Source organism: Sorex araneus, chromosome 2 (assembly GCF_027595985.1).
Source record: "Sorex araneus isolate mSorAra2 chromosome 2, mSorAra2.pri, whole genome shotgun sequence".
NCBI classification, from domain to species: domain Eukaryota; kingdom Metazoa; phylum Chordata; class Mammalia; order Eulipotyphla; family Soricidae; genus Sorex; species Sorex araneus.
This window is the reverse complement of record NC_073303.1, coordinates 77,049,507-77,066,760: the sequence shown is the minus strand read 5'-3', so window position 1 is coordinate 77,066,760 and position 17,254 is coordinate 77,049,507. Positions and strand designations below refer to the sequence as shown.

General features: G+C 35.0%; 1 protein-coding gene across 1 annotated transcript; it reads left to right on the top strand.

Annotated features, from left to right (window-relative positions):
- The first annotated feature begins 7,636 nt into the window (after positions 1-7,636).
- Positions 7,637-17,024, top strand: XKR9 (XK related 9). Its single transcript, XM_004602575.2, has 3 exons — positions 7,637-7,908; positions 9,637-9,851; positions 16,396-17,024. Exons 1-3 carry the CDS (start codon positions 7,637-7,639, stop codon positions 17,022-17,024), a joined length of 1,116 nt encoding a protein of 371 aa, XP_004602632.2.
- The last annotated feature ends 230 nt before the right edge of the window (positions 17,025-17,254 follow it).

The window sequence follows — 17,254 nt, the reverse complement described above, 5'->3', positions numbered from 1 at the left end:
GGGAGCCAAGGTTTCCGTGCTGTGCTCAGCCTCGTGACTCCTCCTGACCCCCCCTTTTATGCCCGTTTTTCATAGATCCGAGCACCAAGACTTGCCTCACTGGCGAGGAAGGGTCTTGATTCTACCTCCTCGCTCCCGGTCAGCCGCGGGGACCCAGGCTGTCCGCGGGGAGGGCTTATTTTGCTCTTGGAAAGAATATATAAAAACGGGCCGGAGCGATAGCACAGCGGGTAGGGCATTTGCCTTGCACGTGGCCGACCCGGGTTCGATCCCTGGCATCCCATAGCACCGCCAGGAGTAATTCCTGAGTGCAAAGCCAGGAGTAACCCCTGAGCATCGCTGGGTGTGACCCAAAAAGCAAAAATAAAAATATATATATATATAAACGTTAGTAACCTATTATTCATATGTTTATATGCAAGTTTTAAAAAAGGCCCGTTGAGCCATATCCCGTGGTGCTCCTATCTATCTCAGTCTGTGCTCAGGAGTGACCCCTGGCCGTTGCTGGGTACCAAATGCCAGGCTAGCCAGAGAGGCAAGGCAGGGAGGTATTCTTTTCATTCTCACTGTGTTTGAATTTTAATGGCTTTTAAGTCTATTAATATAAGACACAAAACTATCCATAAAAGGAACAGGAAAATTTATAACGAAAAACACGGCTCATCTACAAACCATTTTTAATTTACTAAGCATTAACTCCCAGAAGTACTCTGATTTCCCGCGGGAAAAATAGAAATGGAGTTACGTTCCCTAAAAGGCCCTGTGGCCATTTTCGTCCACTTGGGACAATGGAGGTGTAAGAATCCCAGAAGACATGCAGCATTATATGAGTTCAACTCTTTACAAAACAAAGAAGATGGGCCCATTAGATGCAGCTCTAAAATTTAGGACAGATATTCATTTCTTTGCTTATTGTAATACGGAGCATTGAACCCAGAGTCTTACATATGTGACATGTGTCTTACCAGGAAGCTACACCCCTAGCTCTATACAAATACTTAGGGTTTTTGCGACTATTCCTGCAGAACACATTATATGCTATTTGTAAAAGAAATATTTTACAGCAGTTTGAATGTCCCGATTTCCTGAAAGACACATTCGATTTATGTGTGAAGTTCTTTGCTTAGTGTTTCAAAGATGCACATTTCAGTTAACAAGTATTTTAAACACCTTTGCTGAAATGATCTTGTAAATGATACCCTTTGCTGTGGAAGGCAAATAGTATGTCCTTTAAAAAGTGCTTAGAGAGGCTGGAGAGATAGTACAGCGTGTGGAGTGTTTGCCTTGCATTGCAGCCAACCTGGTTTAGATACCCAGTACCCCATGTGGTGCCCCGAGCACCATCAGGGGGTGGCTCTGAATACAGAGCCAGGAGAAAACCCTGAGCATCTTCGAGTGTAGTCCCAAACCCCAAAATAAATAAAATGTTCTTGGAATAATCTTAAAAATACCTTTCATCAGGCATTTTCAACTACCAGTATTTGTGGTATTAGTGAATGATGATTCAGACAGGAAGCTACCTCAATGTTCCCATTGTCAGAACTCTGCTGAAAATTCAGCAAACTTTTGAGAATATGATGGGACAGTTTATTTCTGTACCATAATGATCTTTATTGAGCCTGGTGGGAGTTCTAGTCTCGTATATCTTAGCAGTAAGAACTACTAGTTCTGTGCCTTTCATCTTGATTTCACTTAATCCATTATCAGGCTTTTCACTAGACAAGAATTAGACCTCCAAATGATTTAAAAGAGCTGATTCATATAAAAAGATGCTAGTACAAAAGCAGGATTAGAGAGTGTATGGGTTTAGACAAGTTAAAATTGAGATAATTTTCATATCTCTCAGCAAAGAAACCTGTAAGCCATTCACCATATGGGTTGAGCTCAGATGAAAAATCTAGGCTAGGGAAAGCACTAAGTCCTTTCAGATAGCAATGCGACTTGAATTTTATATTCTTCAAGAAATATGACTGAAAATTTTTACGTTGTGTTAATTATAGGCTCTTATCTGCCTACAAACTGCAAATTATAGACGATATTGGTGGATGTTAAAAATGCATAGTAATGATGCCTTTCTAGAAGTTCATAATTAGAAAGGAGATAAATATGATCACATTTCAAAGCATTTATGTAGAAATTTTTACGAAGTATGGCTAAAAGTGGTGATAACGCAAGGATGGTAAGGAGAATCTAACTGAGAGTATCTTGAAAACTAAAGGATGGTTAAACATTGATTCTTAGAGAATGAGGTTCCATCAATCATTTTTGGGTATATGGAGGTAGAAGGGACTTCTGTAAAGTAAATAACCCTAAGTAAATACTTTGAAATAAAAGAAAGTGATTATTTTGGGAACAGATGTCAACCATTATTTTCTTGAGGCATCAGATTCGAGAAGATGCAGTTTGCAATAAAATGATATTTTATACATTCTCTATTTCAAATTCAAAATTGGTCTATCTTTCAAATATGGATTATTGTCCACTGGATGTGCTGAGAAGAAAACTTAGTTGATAAATATGTAAAAGCTTATCCTTTGAACCAGTCTTTCTCAACTCTTTTTCTTGCCGTGATCCCTGTACCCACCTTTGATTCCTTTCTGTGGCTTCATCTTAACTGTTAGTCCTCTAGTCTTGTGCCATGCTTCCCTTCTGTTTATACAATTTCCACCTGTGATCCCGTTGGAAAAATCTGGGGTCTCCCCAAGGGCCCTATGACCCTGCATTTGAGAGATACTGCCTTAGACATCTTATTTAAAAAGCCATGGTGGGAACCAAAGCGGCCACACACATGAAACAGCTCCTCTGCTCCTAAAAGACTATGATCCTGGAGGGCTACTAATCACATTTAGCACCCAGCGGCTTCTTACAGAAATGCATCTAGACTGTGAACTGAGCTACAACCCTAGGTCTCCTGGGGAGGGGAGGTTTTTCTCTCTCGGCCTTGTCTTTCGGTGACTTCTGGCAGAAATCTCTCTGGACTTAATTACTAAAATATCAGAAATCCAAAACTGTGCAGCCACTGTCGCGGCCATGCAAGCTCATATATTCTTCACTCAGTAATGGAAAACAAATTATCAAATGATGCCTTTTGAGCAGGTTTGACTGTTGGGGGAAAATTCTAAATAATAGTAGTGAGTTCTCTGTTGAAATACTGAATGTACTCAAAGTATAGAGAGTAAAATGAAGATCATTAGCCACTCAGGTGGGGGGATGCGGGAGGGGAGGTATATCGGGGTTCATGGTGGTGGAACATGTGCACTGGTGAAGGGATGGGGGTTTGATCATTATGTGACTGAGACTTAAACCTGAAAGCTTTGTAACTTTTTTCACGGTGATTCAATAAAATAAAAATTAAAACTAAAAAAAATAAAACAAACAAACAAACAAACAAACAAAAAGCCATGGTGTTTTCTTCTCCGGTGAGTTTATTACAGCAGGAGTACTTTAGTCACTGCAGATTCTTATCGCAGGATCCCACATATGACTAACAGGTGATTTCAGTTTCATTTCAGTATTTGATCTTTAAGGTTTACACACCCTTTAATTACACTGTTTCAGGGACGAAAAAAATAAAAGATTACCAGGATGAAGATTTTCCAGAAAGGACTTTGAGTTAAGAAGGCATTTTCTATTTGACAAGTAAGTCTTTATTTTGTGTGTTAAGTTTGGTTGGCAAATAAGATTTTGCTAGATTTTGTGACTTGAAATACCTGCTTTATTGTGACGAGGTCGAATACAGTGGGCAAAGGTTATATGTGGCCAGCCAGATAGCCACAGAGCTGACTTGATATATGAAATTAGATTAAAACTATCCTTTTAAGAACCTTTAAAACTCCTCTAACTGTCCGCTTAAGTTTGTATCACAAGTGACCTTTTAAGTCAATTTTTCTAGGTGACATTATTTCTCCCAAAGGAGTGTTGGGGCGGTGACCAATTGTAGGGTTAGAGATCAACCATCTTTCATACATTTTATACAACGGTGAGAAAGAACTGCAGGTTGTCTTTACGAGTACGGTTGCATTTATTACCTTGCTATGTAATTTTTTTCCAATTGGCATTACAGTCTACCAGACTAAATTAGGAATATAGAAGTTGTCATATCAAATTAGTCGATTGAGTTAGGTGTTCTGCCAATAATGAAAATTCTGATTCTCTTAGGAATTATTTTTCACATTTATAAAATGACTCAAAACTGCTAATATTTCTCTTTTTTAAACTAGAAAAAGAAATTTTTCCTTGTAGGGAGAATGATAAACACATGGACTGCTTAGATATTATAGCTATAATTTTAGGAAAACATTTTCATTTCATTTCATTAGATTTCTTTCTTTTCCTCTTTCTTTCTCCCTTACCTCCCCTTCCTATTCCTCTCCTCTCCTCCTCTTTTCTCTTTCTTTCTTCAATAAGACTTTATTAAAAAAAACTATATTAAAAATGGCTTCACTCATTTGGGAGAAATACCCACCAGATGTAAGCTTCCATTTTATGATCTCCATTTTATGATCTATTAAATGGAACCAAAAAGTACCCCTTTGGGTTACCCTGACAAGAAGTTGTAAAGGTTAGATTAAATAATGTATGCATTTTTCACGTTATTTTCATTAATAACAGTTACTGTGGTGTTTTTCAATTCTATATGCAGTGAGTTTTTCCTAGATAGTAGGGTTTAAGAAATTCCTTACTAGCTAGAAATTTCTGCTATTACAATAGAACTTGGATAAACATTAAACATCCGAAACTACTATGTTAAAGAACCATTGTCCTTATTTTGTGGAACTTTTTTTTTTTCTGGAAACCATGCATAAAGTTTTGTACATTAGATTTTTTTTAGTTCAATTTGTTTTTTGAGCCATAACTCAAGGCTTACTCCTGGTTCTTCACTCAGGGATCACTTCTGGTAGGGCTTGGAGAGCCATATTTGATGCTGGAGATTTAACTTGGGTTGACCCAAGTTAAAGCAAGCACCTGTTGTTCACTCTCTACCCCCTTATGCATCAGATTTTTGAGCTATGTGTTCTTTCCACCTGGAAAGCTTTTCCATGCTATAATCACATAGACTTTTTTAATCACTCAAACAGCACCTCAGTGAGTCTGTTAAACCATTATAATAAAAATTGAAGCCTGTAATATGCCTACCTCTACTACAACTCTTTTTCTGTTTGTTTTTGGGTCATGCCAGGCGATGATGCATTTTTTTCCTATATCACTACCACCTTCTAATATAGCATGCTATTTAATGTACTTATTTATTATTTTAATTGTTATTTGACTTTTTCTCTCAGCTTTTAGGTTCCAGAAGGGTGTGTTATTTTGTCTTTTTTTTTGGTCACTTTATATATCCTAGGAGCCTAAAACAGCACATGGTAAGTTCAAAAACCAGTTGAACAGAACCTACTTGATTAAACCTTATCCTTCTAAATTCCATGCTTGTATTGGGCATCTTATTAAATTTTAAATGTGAAACATATTCAGTAAAATTCAGGTAAAATTCATGGCCTGCTGGATATGAAAAACTCAGATTTAGTGGTCTTGTTCCTCCCCACTCCCCCCGACATGGGAAGAGGGCTATAGCTCTCTTTTGAGGATATTTCTCTTCTTATAAGAAAACAAGTGCTATTAGATTAGTACTGGGATGAACAGCATGTTGTCTATCCTTAACCCCTGTACTGTCTCTCCAGTCCCAAATAACATGTTTAAAGACATACAGCAAACAAATAGATATATTAGAATTGAGACCTAGCTGTTTAAATTACAGAAATAGGGCATCTGGCTATTGTAGTGAACTTGAGAAATCATGTGCCACCTAGATGGGGGTGAGGGTATCCTTTGCTGATGAAGAAATGACTGGCTACTGCAGAAGTTGTATTTTTAAATATCAGTGAAAAATTTTATTTCTTGCACAGAAGTTTTGAAACTAAATAGGAAAATAATAAATACTCTTGAGTTTGAAAAATTTTGTCTATAACTTGATTTCATCCCACATTTATAAAATAGGGATCATGATAAAACTATTTATCTTTTAAGTCTGATTATAAGTATGGGAAAGGTAGAGAGAGATAGTACAGTGAATAAGGCATTGGACTTGTATGCAGCTGACAGGGTCTGATTCCTGGCAATCTAGGTGGTTCCCAGAGCATTGCCAGGAGTAATCCCTGAGAATAGAGACAATACTAAACCCTGAGTAATGTTGGGTATGGTCCTCCTAAAATTGAAAAAAATAAAATGGGGGAAATTTTATATACAAATTTAGTTCAGTGCCTGGCATATAGTGCTAAGTAAAGTTTAGCTATCAAAAAATGTATATAGTATAGAAATTTTATTCAGTAATTGAAATGCTCTATAAGTATAATTTTTAAATTATTTTTAGCAATTAAGTAATATAGGAGTACATCCATTGTTAAAACTCAATATAAAAGTCCACGTAATTAAAGGATTCCTATTCCTACCTCCCTTCCTCTCCCCCAAAATAATTAAAAAATGAAATGTTATATTTAGTCTTTAACCTTTTGACACTTGCTAATTTTCCCTGGCTTACTATATTTTCTAAAAATAGTATATGTAAAAGTACTTTGTTCTTTTTTTTTTTTTTTTGCATTTTTGGGTCATACCCAGTGATGCTCAGGGGTTACTCATGACTTTGCACTCAGGAATTACTCCTGGCAGTGCTTGGGGGACCATATGGGATGCCGGGGATTGAACTCGGGTTGGCCGAGTGCAAGGCAAACGGCCTACCCTCTGTGCTATCGCTCCGGACCCTACTTTGTTGTTTGAAAAGCTTGAATGGTATAATATAGACATTATATATCTGTATTATGTTGTAATATCATAGAATGGATATACCATAATTTATTGAACTAGGCTTTTAATTGTCATCTAGTTTAAATATTTTGCTGTTAATAAACTTTCAGAAAAGAGATGTCATTGTGTGCACTTGTGTTTCCCAAGTTTTGATTCCAATATGGAATTGCTGGATCAAAGTATATAAAGAATTTTTATAGCTTTTGCTTTTTATAAAAAAATGAATTTTTGATTAAACTATGTAGTATTGTTTTGTAGATCTATTTGTACTTTACTAGTCATTATCTTGCCACATTCACTTTCTACATTATTTGCCTTAAATTTTAAATGGTCCCATGATAAAATATATATGTTAGTACATTCCTTTTATTAAAAATTATTACCTAATATATTTGTGAGATTTTAGTTTACTAAAGATTTATAAGAAAAAATTTTTAGTAGTATGTGTTATTTTTGAAAAATGTAGAACTTTAAAAAAAACAAAAATGTAAAACTTTTAGAAAGTCTAAGGATATTTAATAGTACATTCAAGGGTTTAGAACCTTTTCTTATGTGTTTTATTTTAGGTTTTTTTCATATTAATGAAGATCATTGTGAAACAGATTGAATAAAGCCTTCTAATACTGGACCAAGATTAGAGGTTTAGAAAAGATTTAAAATTAATCACATGGCTTTGGTGTTCTAGTTTTATAATACTTATAATTTCTTATACATAGATTTAGGAAGTAGAAATTAAATTTTAGTGCTATATGAAAATTACACTATTACGTATTCTGATTTTTCTTTTCTGTTTGATTGAGAAAAAAAAAGTAAAAATTACTAGATAAAGTGATTCAGAATGAAGTATACTAAAAGAAATTATGCACTGTCTGTTGCTGGCATCATAATCTATATACTTGATTTATTCATAGATATCTATGTTTCTGTCAAGTTTTTCTGTGAAGGAGAGTTTGTTTTTGGTATTTTAACGGTAAGCTTTATGCTTATTGGAACACTCATTGTCCAGTGTTTTAGTTATTCTTGGTTTAAGTCTGATTCAAAGAGAACAGGCCAAGAAGTTCAGCATTATTTCCTTCTACTTCATTGGTTGCAAGGAGGAGTTTTTGTAAGGTGAGCATACACTTTTTATTATTAATACTCCTTTTCTTTTACATAACTAGAAACTATCTTTCTGTGGCTGAGTAGTCAAATGTACAAAGGTCACTAATTTTCATGCAGGACAAAGGTTACTTGTTCCATAGACTCAGTACTTATGTGTCATTGCTGTAATAAAAGAATTTTCCTGCTTCATTAATGGACTGTTTTAACTTACCTTTTGTTTTTTTTATTATATATATATGTATACATATACATACATACACTTTTTGTGGGGAGGAAAAATACTCCTTTTTTAATATATCTTATGAGTCTCCTATTTTCTATTTTTTAATTCCAAGTCATATTGCACAAATATAGCCTGTCACTATCAACTCTGATAGCACACCTACTTTTAAAGTTACTTATACCATTGATTGAACTAATTAAATTTTACTACAGTAGTGCAATAGTAATGATAACTGTGTATACAAGCATCTGAATAACTAAAAACAACTCTAAGAATTTATTTTTAAAACCTTATTTTATAGTTAAAGAAACCAGGCTTTAAGTAGGCTCTGAGAGTTCATGATTCTCCATATGGATAGTTTCACATAATGGTTTATTGTAACTAAAAAATTTAATTCTTTTAAAGTCAATGTATAGTTAAATATGTTTAAAGTAAAAAAAGATACTAAATGGGTAGCATGCTATTTTGTTAGGGTTAGGTTTTTTTATTTTTAACTTGAGTATTTTAATAGCTTTCTGATTCTATCCTATTAAAAAGCATCAGGTTCAGAGCAATTACTTGAGGTATGAAAAAGTTCCAGGCATTATTTATTGATGAATAATTTTAATAACGAATGCCAATAAATTTTTGGGATTTTTAATTTTCACAGTATTTTCACGTGGTTTGTCCTTTTAAAGCTGGTGTTTGAGGCATGGGAGCAAGTACAGTAACCAAAGGGCTGGCTTCTCAGTATGAATATTGATGTGGGATCGTATTGAATCTGTAATTTAGGTAGACTGGTCATTGAAAGTGGGGATCATGTAAATCAGAGTCAAAATTAATAGAAAAAGGAAAAACATTTGATTTAAATGGGCAAATTTCTAAGCGTATTTTATGGAAAAACTTGATATTTGAACCATGGGTGCATTTTCCTATGAATAGATTAGTTGATACTATATTTGTAGTGGTTGAGAATAGGAATCAGAGTATCTGGATTTGGTTTCTAATGTGCTCCCTTTTTCTGTGTTTAGCTTTCAGCAAATTACTGTTATTTTCAGTCTTAGTTTTCCTACCTGTGAAATGGAAATAGTACCTGTTTATCTCATATAACTATCATGAAGATGAAATGAGATTATGTGGTTTAAAAGTGTTAAGCATACATCTCTCACATCAAGCATGAAATAGAGTTTTATGGAGTTAGAATCTCAATAAAGCCAGTATGAGATGTTCGTAGAGTTAAGAGAAATTTTGTGGTGGTGGTGGTGGTAGGGGGGTAGAATAAGCTTCTGGAAGAAAAATATACATGTAAATACACATTGCTTTTCTTAAGATTATTGTCTATATCAGTGTTTCCAAGAGTGGGGGAAGGGGTGCTGGAATGATACAGGGTGGATTGCAGTAGCCTTGGGTACAGTTGGGGGACACTTTCTGTCTGTTTACTTCAAGAAGTTAGACTTAAACTTGGAACCTCTGATGTATGTTAACATACATTTATAGAAGAATGTATTACATCACATTCATGTTTATATTTGCAGATATTGGTTTGCATTGAAAAATGGTTATCACGTGGTCAAACGTAGCGGCAAAACTAACACATTTATTGGAGAACAAATTGATCCACTTAAAGAAGTTATAGACAGAGTGACTGATTTGAGCATGCTCAGGTTATTTGAAACCTATCTGGAAGGTTGTCCACAACTTGTTCTTCAGCTGTACATCTTTCTGAACCATGGTCCAAAATGGGTTCAGGGTAAGTCTTTCTTAATATCCTGTGTTTGAAAGATAATACTGAGATCTTAGGTGAGCCAGGTAACTCTTTGACTGAGTTTAGGATTTTTAACTCTTTGGTTCAAATGCAAAAACATATGTATTGTCTCCTTTCCTTATTTTTCCTTCTTTCAGATGTACAGAGAAAACATTATTATTGTTAGTTTTAAAAAAGAATTCATTAGAATTAGAAGAAGGCTTGCATCTTTTAAATTTATCTTATTGATTTATCTTACTTTTATTTCTCTTACTTTAACTACGAGTGTTTATTCGGGAGCTGTCTCATGTGTACCAGGCTTGCACTCCATCCCTTGAACTATTTCTTCAGCCTATATATATATATATATATTCATATTTTCAGTCCAGGTATTACACCCAGGGTCTCTACCACTGAACTCTATCACTGAATCATATCCCTGGCCCTATTCTTAATGTTATATGTTGGAAATTTACTTGTATCAATATGGATAGAGCACCGATAGCACAGCGGTTGGGCATTCACCTTTCACGTGGCTGACCTGAGTTCGATTTCTCCGCCCCTCTTGGAGAGCCCGGCAAGCTACCGAGAGCATCGAGCCTGAGTGGCAGAGCCTGGCAAGCTACCCGTGCATATTGGATACGCCAAAAACAGTAACGATAAGTCTCTCAATGAGAGATGTTACTGGTGCCCACTCGAACAAATCCATGAACAACGGGATGACAATGACAGTGACCCCGTTTGGAATTGGGGAATATATCAGTGATAAAGCACTTCTTGGGAATAAGACCCTGATTTTCATACTTACCACTATATATGTATATATAGATACACATATCTATGTATATATGTACATATATATGTGTGTCTGTGTTTAACACTTTAATATATATGTATTAGTATAGAAATATAGTCCTGATTTTATTTTTACTTTAGTAAACATATAAATGGAACATATAATACATATATAATTTGCATATCAAGGAGAATCATAGTAAGAACTCCATTTATTGTTACCATTTGCATTATAGGACTGGAGCGATAGCACAATGGGTAGGGTGTTTGCCTTGCATGCGGCTGACCTGGGTTCGATTCCTCCGTCCCTCTCTGAGGGCCCAGCAAGCTACTGAGAGTATCCTGCCCACATGGCAGAGCCTGGCAAGCTACCTGTGGTATATTCGATATGACAAAAACAGTAGCAACAAGTCTTACAATGGAGATGTTATTGGTGCCCGTGCAAGCAAATCAGTGAACAATGAGATGACAGTGCTACAGTGCTGTTTGCATTATAGTTTAAATTATTGCTTAATATTATTTATATTACTTTCCATCTAATATTTCACTGTTACAAAAATGCTTAATGAAAATCTTTACAACCATTATTTTTATGTATAAAGTATATCTGTAAGGTAAATTTCCCGAATTAGAGTCTATGGGTGAGAGAGCAAATACTACACAATTGAAGTTTTGCAACTTGAAATATATGCTTTTCTTTTATAGCAGATCTCCATCTTATTAGTCCTTATTTATTTATTTATTTACTTTTTGGGTCACACCCAGCGATGCACAGGGGTCACTCCTGGCTCATGCACTCAGGAATTACTCCCGGTGTGCTTGGGAGACCATATGGGATGCTGGGAATCGAACCTGGGTCAGATGCATGTGAGGCAAACACCCTATCCGCTATGCTATCACTCCAGCCCCCAATTAGTCCTTATTTTTAAAAGGATAGTTCAGTGTTTCTATACAAAATCTTATAGTAGGTGTATAATTTGAGGTGTTGAAAACAATAATAACTGAGTAATATTCCCAATTTTCATTATGATGTTTCTATGAAGACATATTTGTCTCAGAGGAACAGATTGTCATGTTTCTTGGAGTTCTCTCTATCATAGAATCATCTGTGAGATAAACTCATTTCCTCAAATTTTTCCTGTTCCCAACTGCCACAAATCTCTAGATTGTAACTCTTTTAAATATTTTCCCCATTCTTTTGTTACCAAAATGCTGAAATGAGCTTACTGTATATGACACATATTCCGTAATATGTAAACAATTTGTGGGTTGGACATAAAGGTTTATAAATGTTACACCTGTATGCAAACTACAATAACTGAACTTAAAAATGTGCCTGTTAAGGAGATAGGCTAGGGTTTGGGAGAGAACCTGTGCACGTTGGTGGAGGAAAGTTGACACTGGTCATAGGATTAGTGTTGGAACAGCATAGGTCTGAAACTGTATTGTAAACAACTTTGTAAACCACAGTGAATTCCTAAAAAAATAATAATAAAATAAAAAGATTTATACCACAAAGTTCCTGAATCTAGAAGTTTTGAAATTTGAATTTAAAACTTATATTATGGTAGAATTGCTGATGATTCAAAGTAGTATGTAACATTTGACCAGCAATGGGATCGAGGCTTTATTTTTAGGTTATAATTCTAGCCTTATCCTTTAGCTTTTTCCTGAAGTAAAGAAGTTGGATTGCTGGGCTGTGAATATGACTCAGTAGTGGAATATATTCCTTGCATGCATGAGGTCTTTCATCCTATCACATTAACTACACACATGCTAAAGTGTTGAAGTGTTGGTTAAATAATACCGAAAGGGCCAGCTATGGTTAACTCTGGTTCAATCTCTCACATCTCATGGTTCACTGAGCACCATCAAGCATGGTGTGTGAACACAGAGCCAGGACTAATCCCTGAGTACTTTTAGGTGTTGCTCCCTCTTTATACCCCTCCCCGCCACTCCACAAACAAAACCAGAGAAATAATTATAAATTAAAAGTAGAAAAATTAAAAATTAATTTAAAATTTAATATAAATTAATTTAAAAATTAAATAAAAAGAAAACAAAAAATAAAACAATTTTTTTTTACTTTTAAAATTTTATTTATTTATTTATTTATTTATTTTTCATTTTTAATTAGTGAATCACTGTGAGGGTACAGTTACAGATTTATACATTTTTGTGCTCATGTTTCCCCCATACAAAGTTCGAGAACCTTTCTCTTCACCAGTGCCCATTCTCCACCACCAGTAAACCCAGCATCCCTCCCACCCTCCCCAGTCCCGTCTCCCCCCACCCCAAACTGCCACTATGGCAGGGTATTCCCTTTCGTTCTCTCTCTCTGATTAGGTGTTGTGGTTTGCAATAAAGGTGTTGAGCGGCCATTGTGTTTAGTCTCTAGTCTACATTCGGCACTCATCACCCCTCCCCCGCATGACCTCCGACCACATTTTACTTGGTGTTCCCTTCTCTGAGTTGCCCAGAATGAGAGACCAGCCTCCAAGCCATGAAGTCAACCTCCTAGTACTTATTTCTACTATTCTTGGGTGTTAGACTTCTAGTCTATTATTCTATATTCCACAGATGAGTGCAATCTTTCTATGTCTGTCTCTCTCTGACACAAAAAATTCATCAGTGTTATTTTAGTTATTTCAGTATAAAAATTATGTAGCATCTAGATGCAGTATGTACAGTTTCATTGACACAAATTTGAAAAATGAAACAGGGAAATAGCAGTTTAAATTAAATTAAAATTTTCTGTCAGCACACTTTTAAGGATACAAACAAATTATTGTATATGGAAACATCTGGAGTAAAAAGTCTGGATGTTTCTGGGTAGTAGGATTATGTGTGATTTGATTTCATCTTTTTGCTTTTTATAAAATTCCTAAATTTTGTAGTAATCATTATTGATTTGATGGACAGAACAATTCAGAATGATACTACTTTTTATCGGGGACTCCTCAGCTGTGTTCAAGAGTCACTCCTGGCTATATTCAGCTCAAATGGTGTAGGCTCTACATTTGAGCATTGAGGCCCAATGGTGTTGAGGTCCTGGGTCACAGTACTTGGCAGCCATGGTGCTTGGTGGTTATGCCTGGTGGTGTGGTAGTGGAGCAGGAAGGGCTTGTGATTTCAGAGATTGAATTCAGGTTCGTGCAAATGAATGGCATACACTTCAGCACTTTGTACTACTGCTCTGGTTCCTGAACATACTCTTTCTACCTTCATGCTTTCCTAAACTCACCCTAAAAAAGAGAGAAAAGTAGTAAAAGTGAGCTCATCAACATCAATTTTCATTTCAAATTGACCAAAAGGAATATAGTCTTTTTGGTGAGTCCCTGAGAAAGATATCAAGTGTGATTTATAACTAAAGTTCACATCTTTGGTTAGTCAAGCAAATAAACGGAAACAACAAACAAACAAACAAACAAACAAATACCCAAAGCAAAAACCCTGAAATAAAACTTTTTAAAAAGTGCAACTATTCCAGGAAATAAGTCAAAGGGGTGGAGTGTATGATTTGCTAGTGGGAACCCTAGGTTCAGTCCCTAACAGCAGCTGGCTGATCGAGCACCTCTAGGGTTAGCTCTGATTGCCTGTAGCACTGGAGTGGAGTGTTGAACCATTAGGGCCATACCACCGTGCCTCATGTTAGCCAAGGGTAGCCCCAGTGTTCCAAGCATCACTGGAGAGGCTTCTGCAAAAACAGACATGGAACCAAAGTAACAAAACCCAATTTCCAATGACCAGAATTTAGGTCTGAAACTAATTGTGCCTCCTGCCATATGGCAGAAACCAATTTAATTGCTTCATAGAGGAGTATACTTTTTCTTAGCCCTCAGATAATTAAAAAAAAGTTTTCCAAGGAGATGAAGTGTACCACAAGTAAGAATTTATCTGCATTGCACTGTAGCACTGTCGTCCTATTGTTCATTTATTTGCTTGAGCGGGCACCAGTAACGTCTCTATTGTGAGACTTGTTACTTTTTTTGTCATATCGAATATGCAACAGGTAGTTTGCCAGGCTCTGCCGTGTGGGCGGGATACTCTCAATAGCTTGCGGGCTCTCAGAGAGGGATGGAGGAATCGAACCTGGGTTGGCAGCGTGCAAGGCAAATGCCCTACCTGCTGTGCTATGTGGCTCCAGTCCAAGAATTAATCAAAGTAGGAAAAATTTATTAAATAATAAATATAATGGAAATTACCAGAAATAAAGTATAAAACTTGCATTTTGTAATTTTTAAAGAAGTAAATGATGAAAGAATGGAATTGGAAATGATAAAAATATACACCTAAAAAAAGAAACTATTTATGAGAATGGAAAAAATGGACACAAATTCAGACTATTATATGCTACATAGGACACAATATAAACAATACTAGGTAAGAAGAAATCACAAATATTTTTGTTTATATAGAGATATGGTATACATGAAGGAACTATTAAGAAACATAGACGATGGGACAATGATGTTTAATATAAATCTGAGCAGAAGTCCCTAAGGAGAGATGAGAAAGAATAGATTCAAGGCAATGTTTGAAAAGGTAATGGCTGGGGCCGGAGCGATAGCACAGCGGGTAGGGCGTTTGCCTTGCACGCGGCCGACCCGGGTTCGATCCCCGGCATCCCATATGGTCCCCTAAGCACCGCCAGGAGTAGTTCCTGAGTGCAAAGCCAGGAGTAACCCCTGAGCATCGCTGGGTGTGACCCAAAAAAAAAAAAAAAGCAAAAAAAAAAAAGAAAAGGTAATGGCTAAAAAGTTTCAGAACTGATGAGAATCATCTATCCACGTAGTCAAAAAGCCCCTCATGTTGACAAAAACAATTAAAGGTACTTAGTACTTCTGCAAAAATGAAATGGGTATGGAAGATGAAAGAGATGGAATGACATTGTATATAAATAGATAGAATTAAAATAGAACTGAATACAATAGTAATCTTGAGGAAGAAAAAGAAAACTGGAAGCATTATGTTATGACTTTATACAATACTGCATTTATTTCAAACTGCATGCTATAAGAATCAAGACAGACACATGGAACAAATAAAAGAATAAAAAAAATTTTAAACCATCACATTTATCTATGTTTATGGTAAAGGGTCTAAGACTATGCAATATAGGAAAGAGAGTTCCTTTATAAAATGAAAAACTGTACAGAGATTAATTTAAAAAAGATTTCAAGTGAAAAGAAATGGTTTAGAACATCTTTGTTCATTTAATCGATCATCTAAAGATATGGAAATTAAAGTTCAAAATTATTTATATTTATGTTAAATTTTCTATTTTATCTTTGTTCCCTCTCTTCTTTCATTTATTTCTCTTTCTCTAGAGTGTTGCATACATGTTGAAGATCAAATTTAAAAGACTAGAAAACCCAGAATTTTAACTGTATTCTCTTTGACCATGCAGTTTCCACTATAGGGAAAATTTTAGTTTTTCTATAAAATTTATTCAGTGAATTATTCAGAATCTTACAAATGATTTTAATGTGGGTTTAAATATATATTAATTTTAGAATACAAAAATTAAGTTCAAATCTCACCTTCACAATTTACTAGCTGTGTGACATGTCAAATAATATATATTATGTACACATCAATTTTCTCATATAATACAACAATCTATCAATGATTAGATGAAGTAAATATAAAAATTTGCTGATTATTTGTGTGTATGTGTATACATATGTATGTAGGACATTTGGTAGTTTAATGTTGTCATTATTTTCACAATATATTTTTGTTTGTTTTGTAGGTGCAGCCATCATAGTCTCTTGCTTTGCTATTTCCTTGTCAACTGTTGACTATCAAATAGCTTTAAGAAATTCCTTACCTCATAAAAATCTCCTTAGTGGATGGAGTTCCAGAGTCATATATCTCTTTTACAAGTTGTTTACATTATCATCTTGGATGCTGAGTATCGTACTACTTTTATTCTTAGATGTTAAGATCTCTTTAGTGTTGTTGTCAGTTCTTTGGTTTTTAGGAATATTGTGGGCATTTAAAGTGCAAACTCAGTTTTGTTCTTCCACGCTTATGGAATACTTGTATAGGACTATTGTCGGGTTTATTCTTATCTTTACATATTTTAATATTAAGGGAGAGAATACCAAATGTTCAATGTGTTGTTATTATATTGTAAGGATACTGATCACTTTTGGGATATTGATTGTGTTCTGGTTTTACCCACTTTCTATTTTTAATACAGACTTCTTTGTACCTATTACTATCACTATAGTTCTTGCTTATATCCTTGGGATTATTTTTCTAGTTGTTTATTATAAGGCTTTTCATCCAAAGAAAAGAGAAGAAACAGTGTTTGATGAAGTTGATGGAAAACCAGTTCAAGGAAACTGTAGAGTAGAATTTTGCTTAATGGTATAAATTATTCATTATGAGATGTTTTCTTGCTGTTTTTGTTTATTGGTTAGTAAAGAAAATGTATATATATAAGTGTGTGTTGTTTCTTATTTTTGCCTCCTTAATATGAAATCTTTTTGGTATATTAATTATAAATTTGGGATTAATATTTTCATTATTTAAATTAATTTCACATTTACTTCTGTTGGTGTTGAATACTCAGATATATTAGCTTATTGCCTGGTAGAGTAACC

What these genes read in the sequence shown, in the direction of transcription:
- XKR9 (XM_004602575.2), top strand. Translation starts at nt 7,637, where the DNA reads ATGAAGTATACTAAAAGAAATTATGCACTGTCTGTTGCTGGCATCATA. An exon ending in CAAGGAGGAGTTTTTGTAAG is followed by an intron (nt 7,909 to 9,636) that starts GTGAGCATACAC and finishes TTATATTTGCAG; the next exon opens with ATATTGGTTTGCATTGAAAA. An exon ending in TGGTCCAAAATGGGTTCAGG is followed by an intron (nt 9,852 to 16,395) that starts GTAAGTCTTTCT and finishes TTTGTTTTGTAG; the next exon opens with GTGCAGCCATCATAGTCTCT.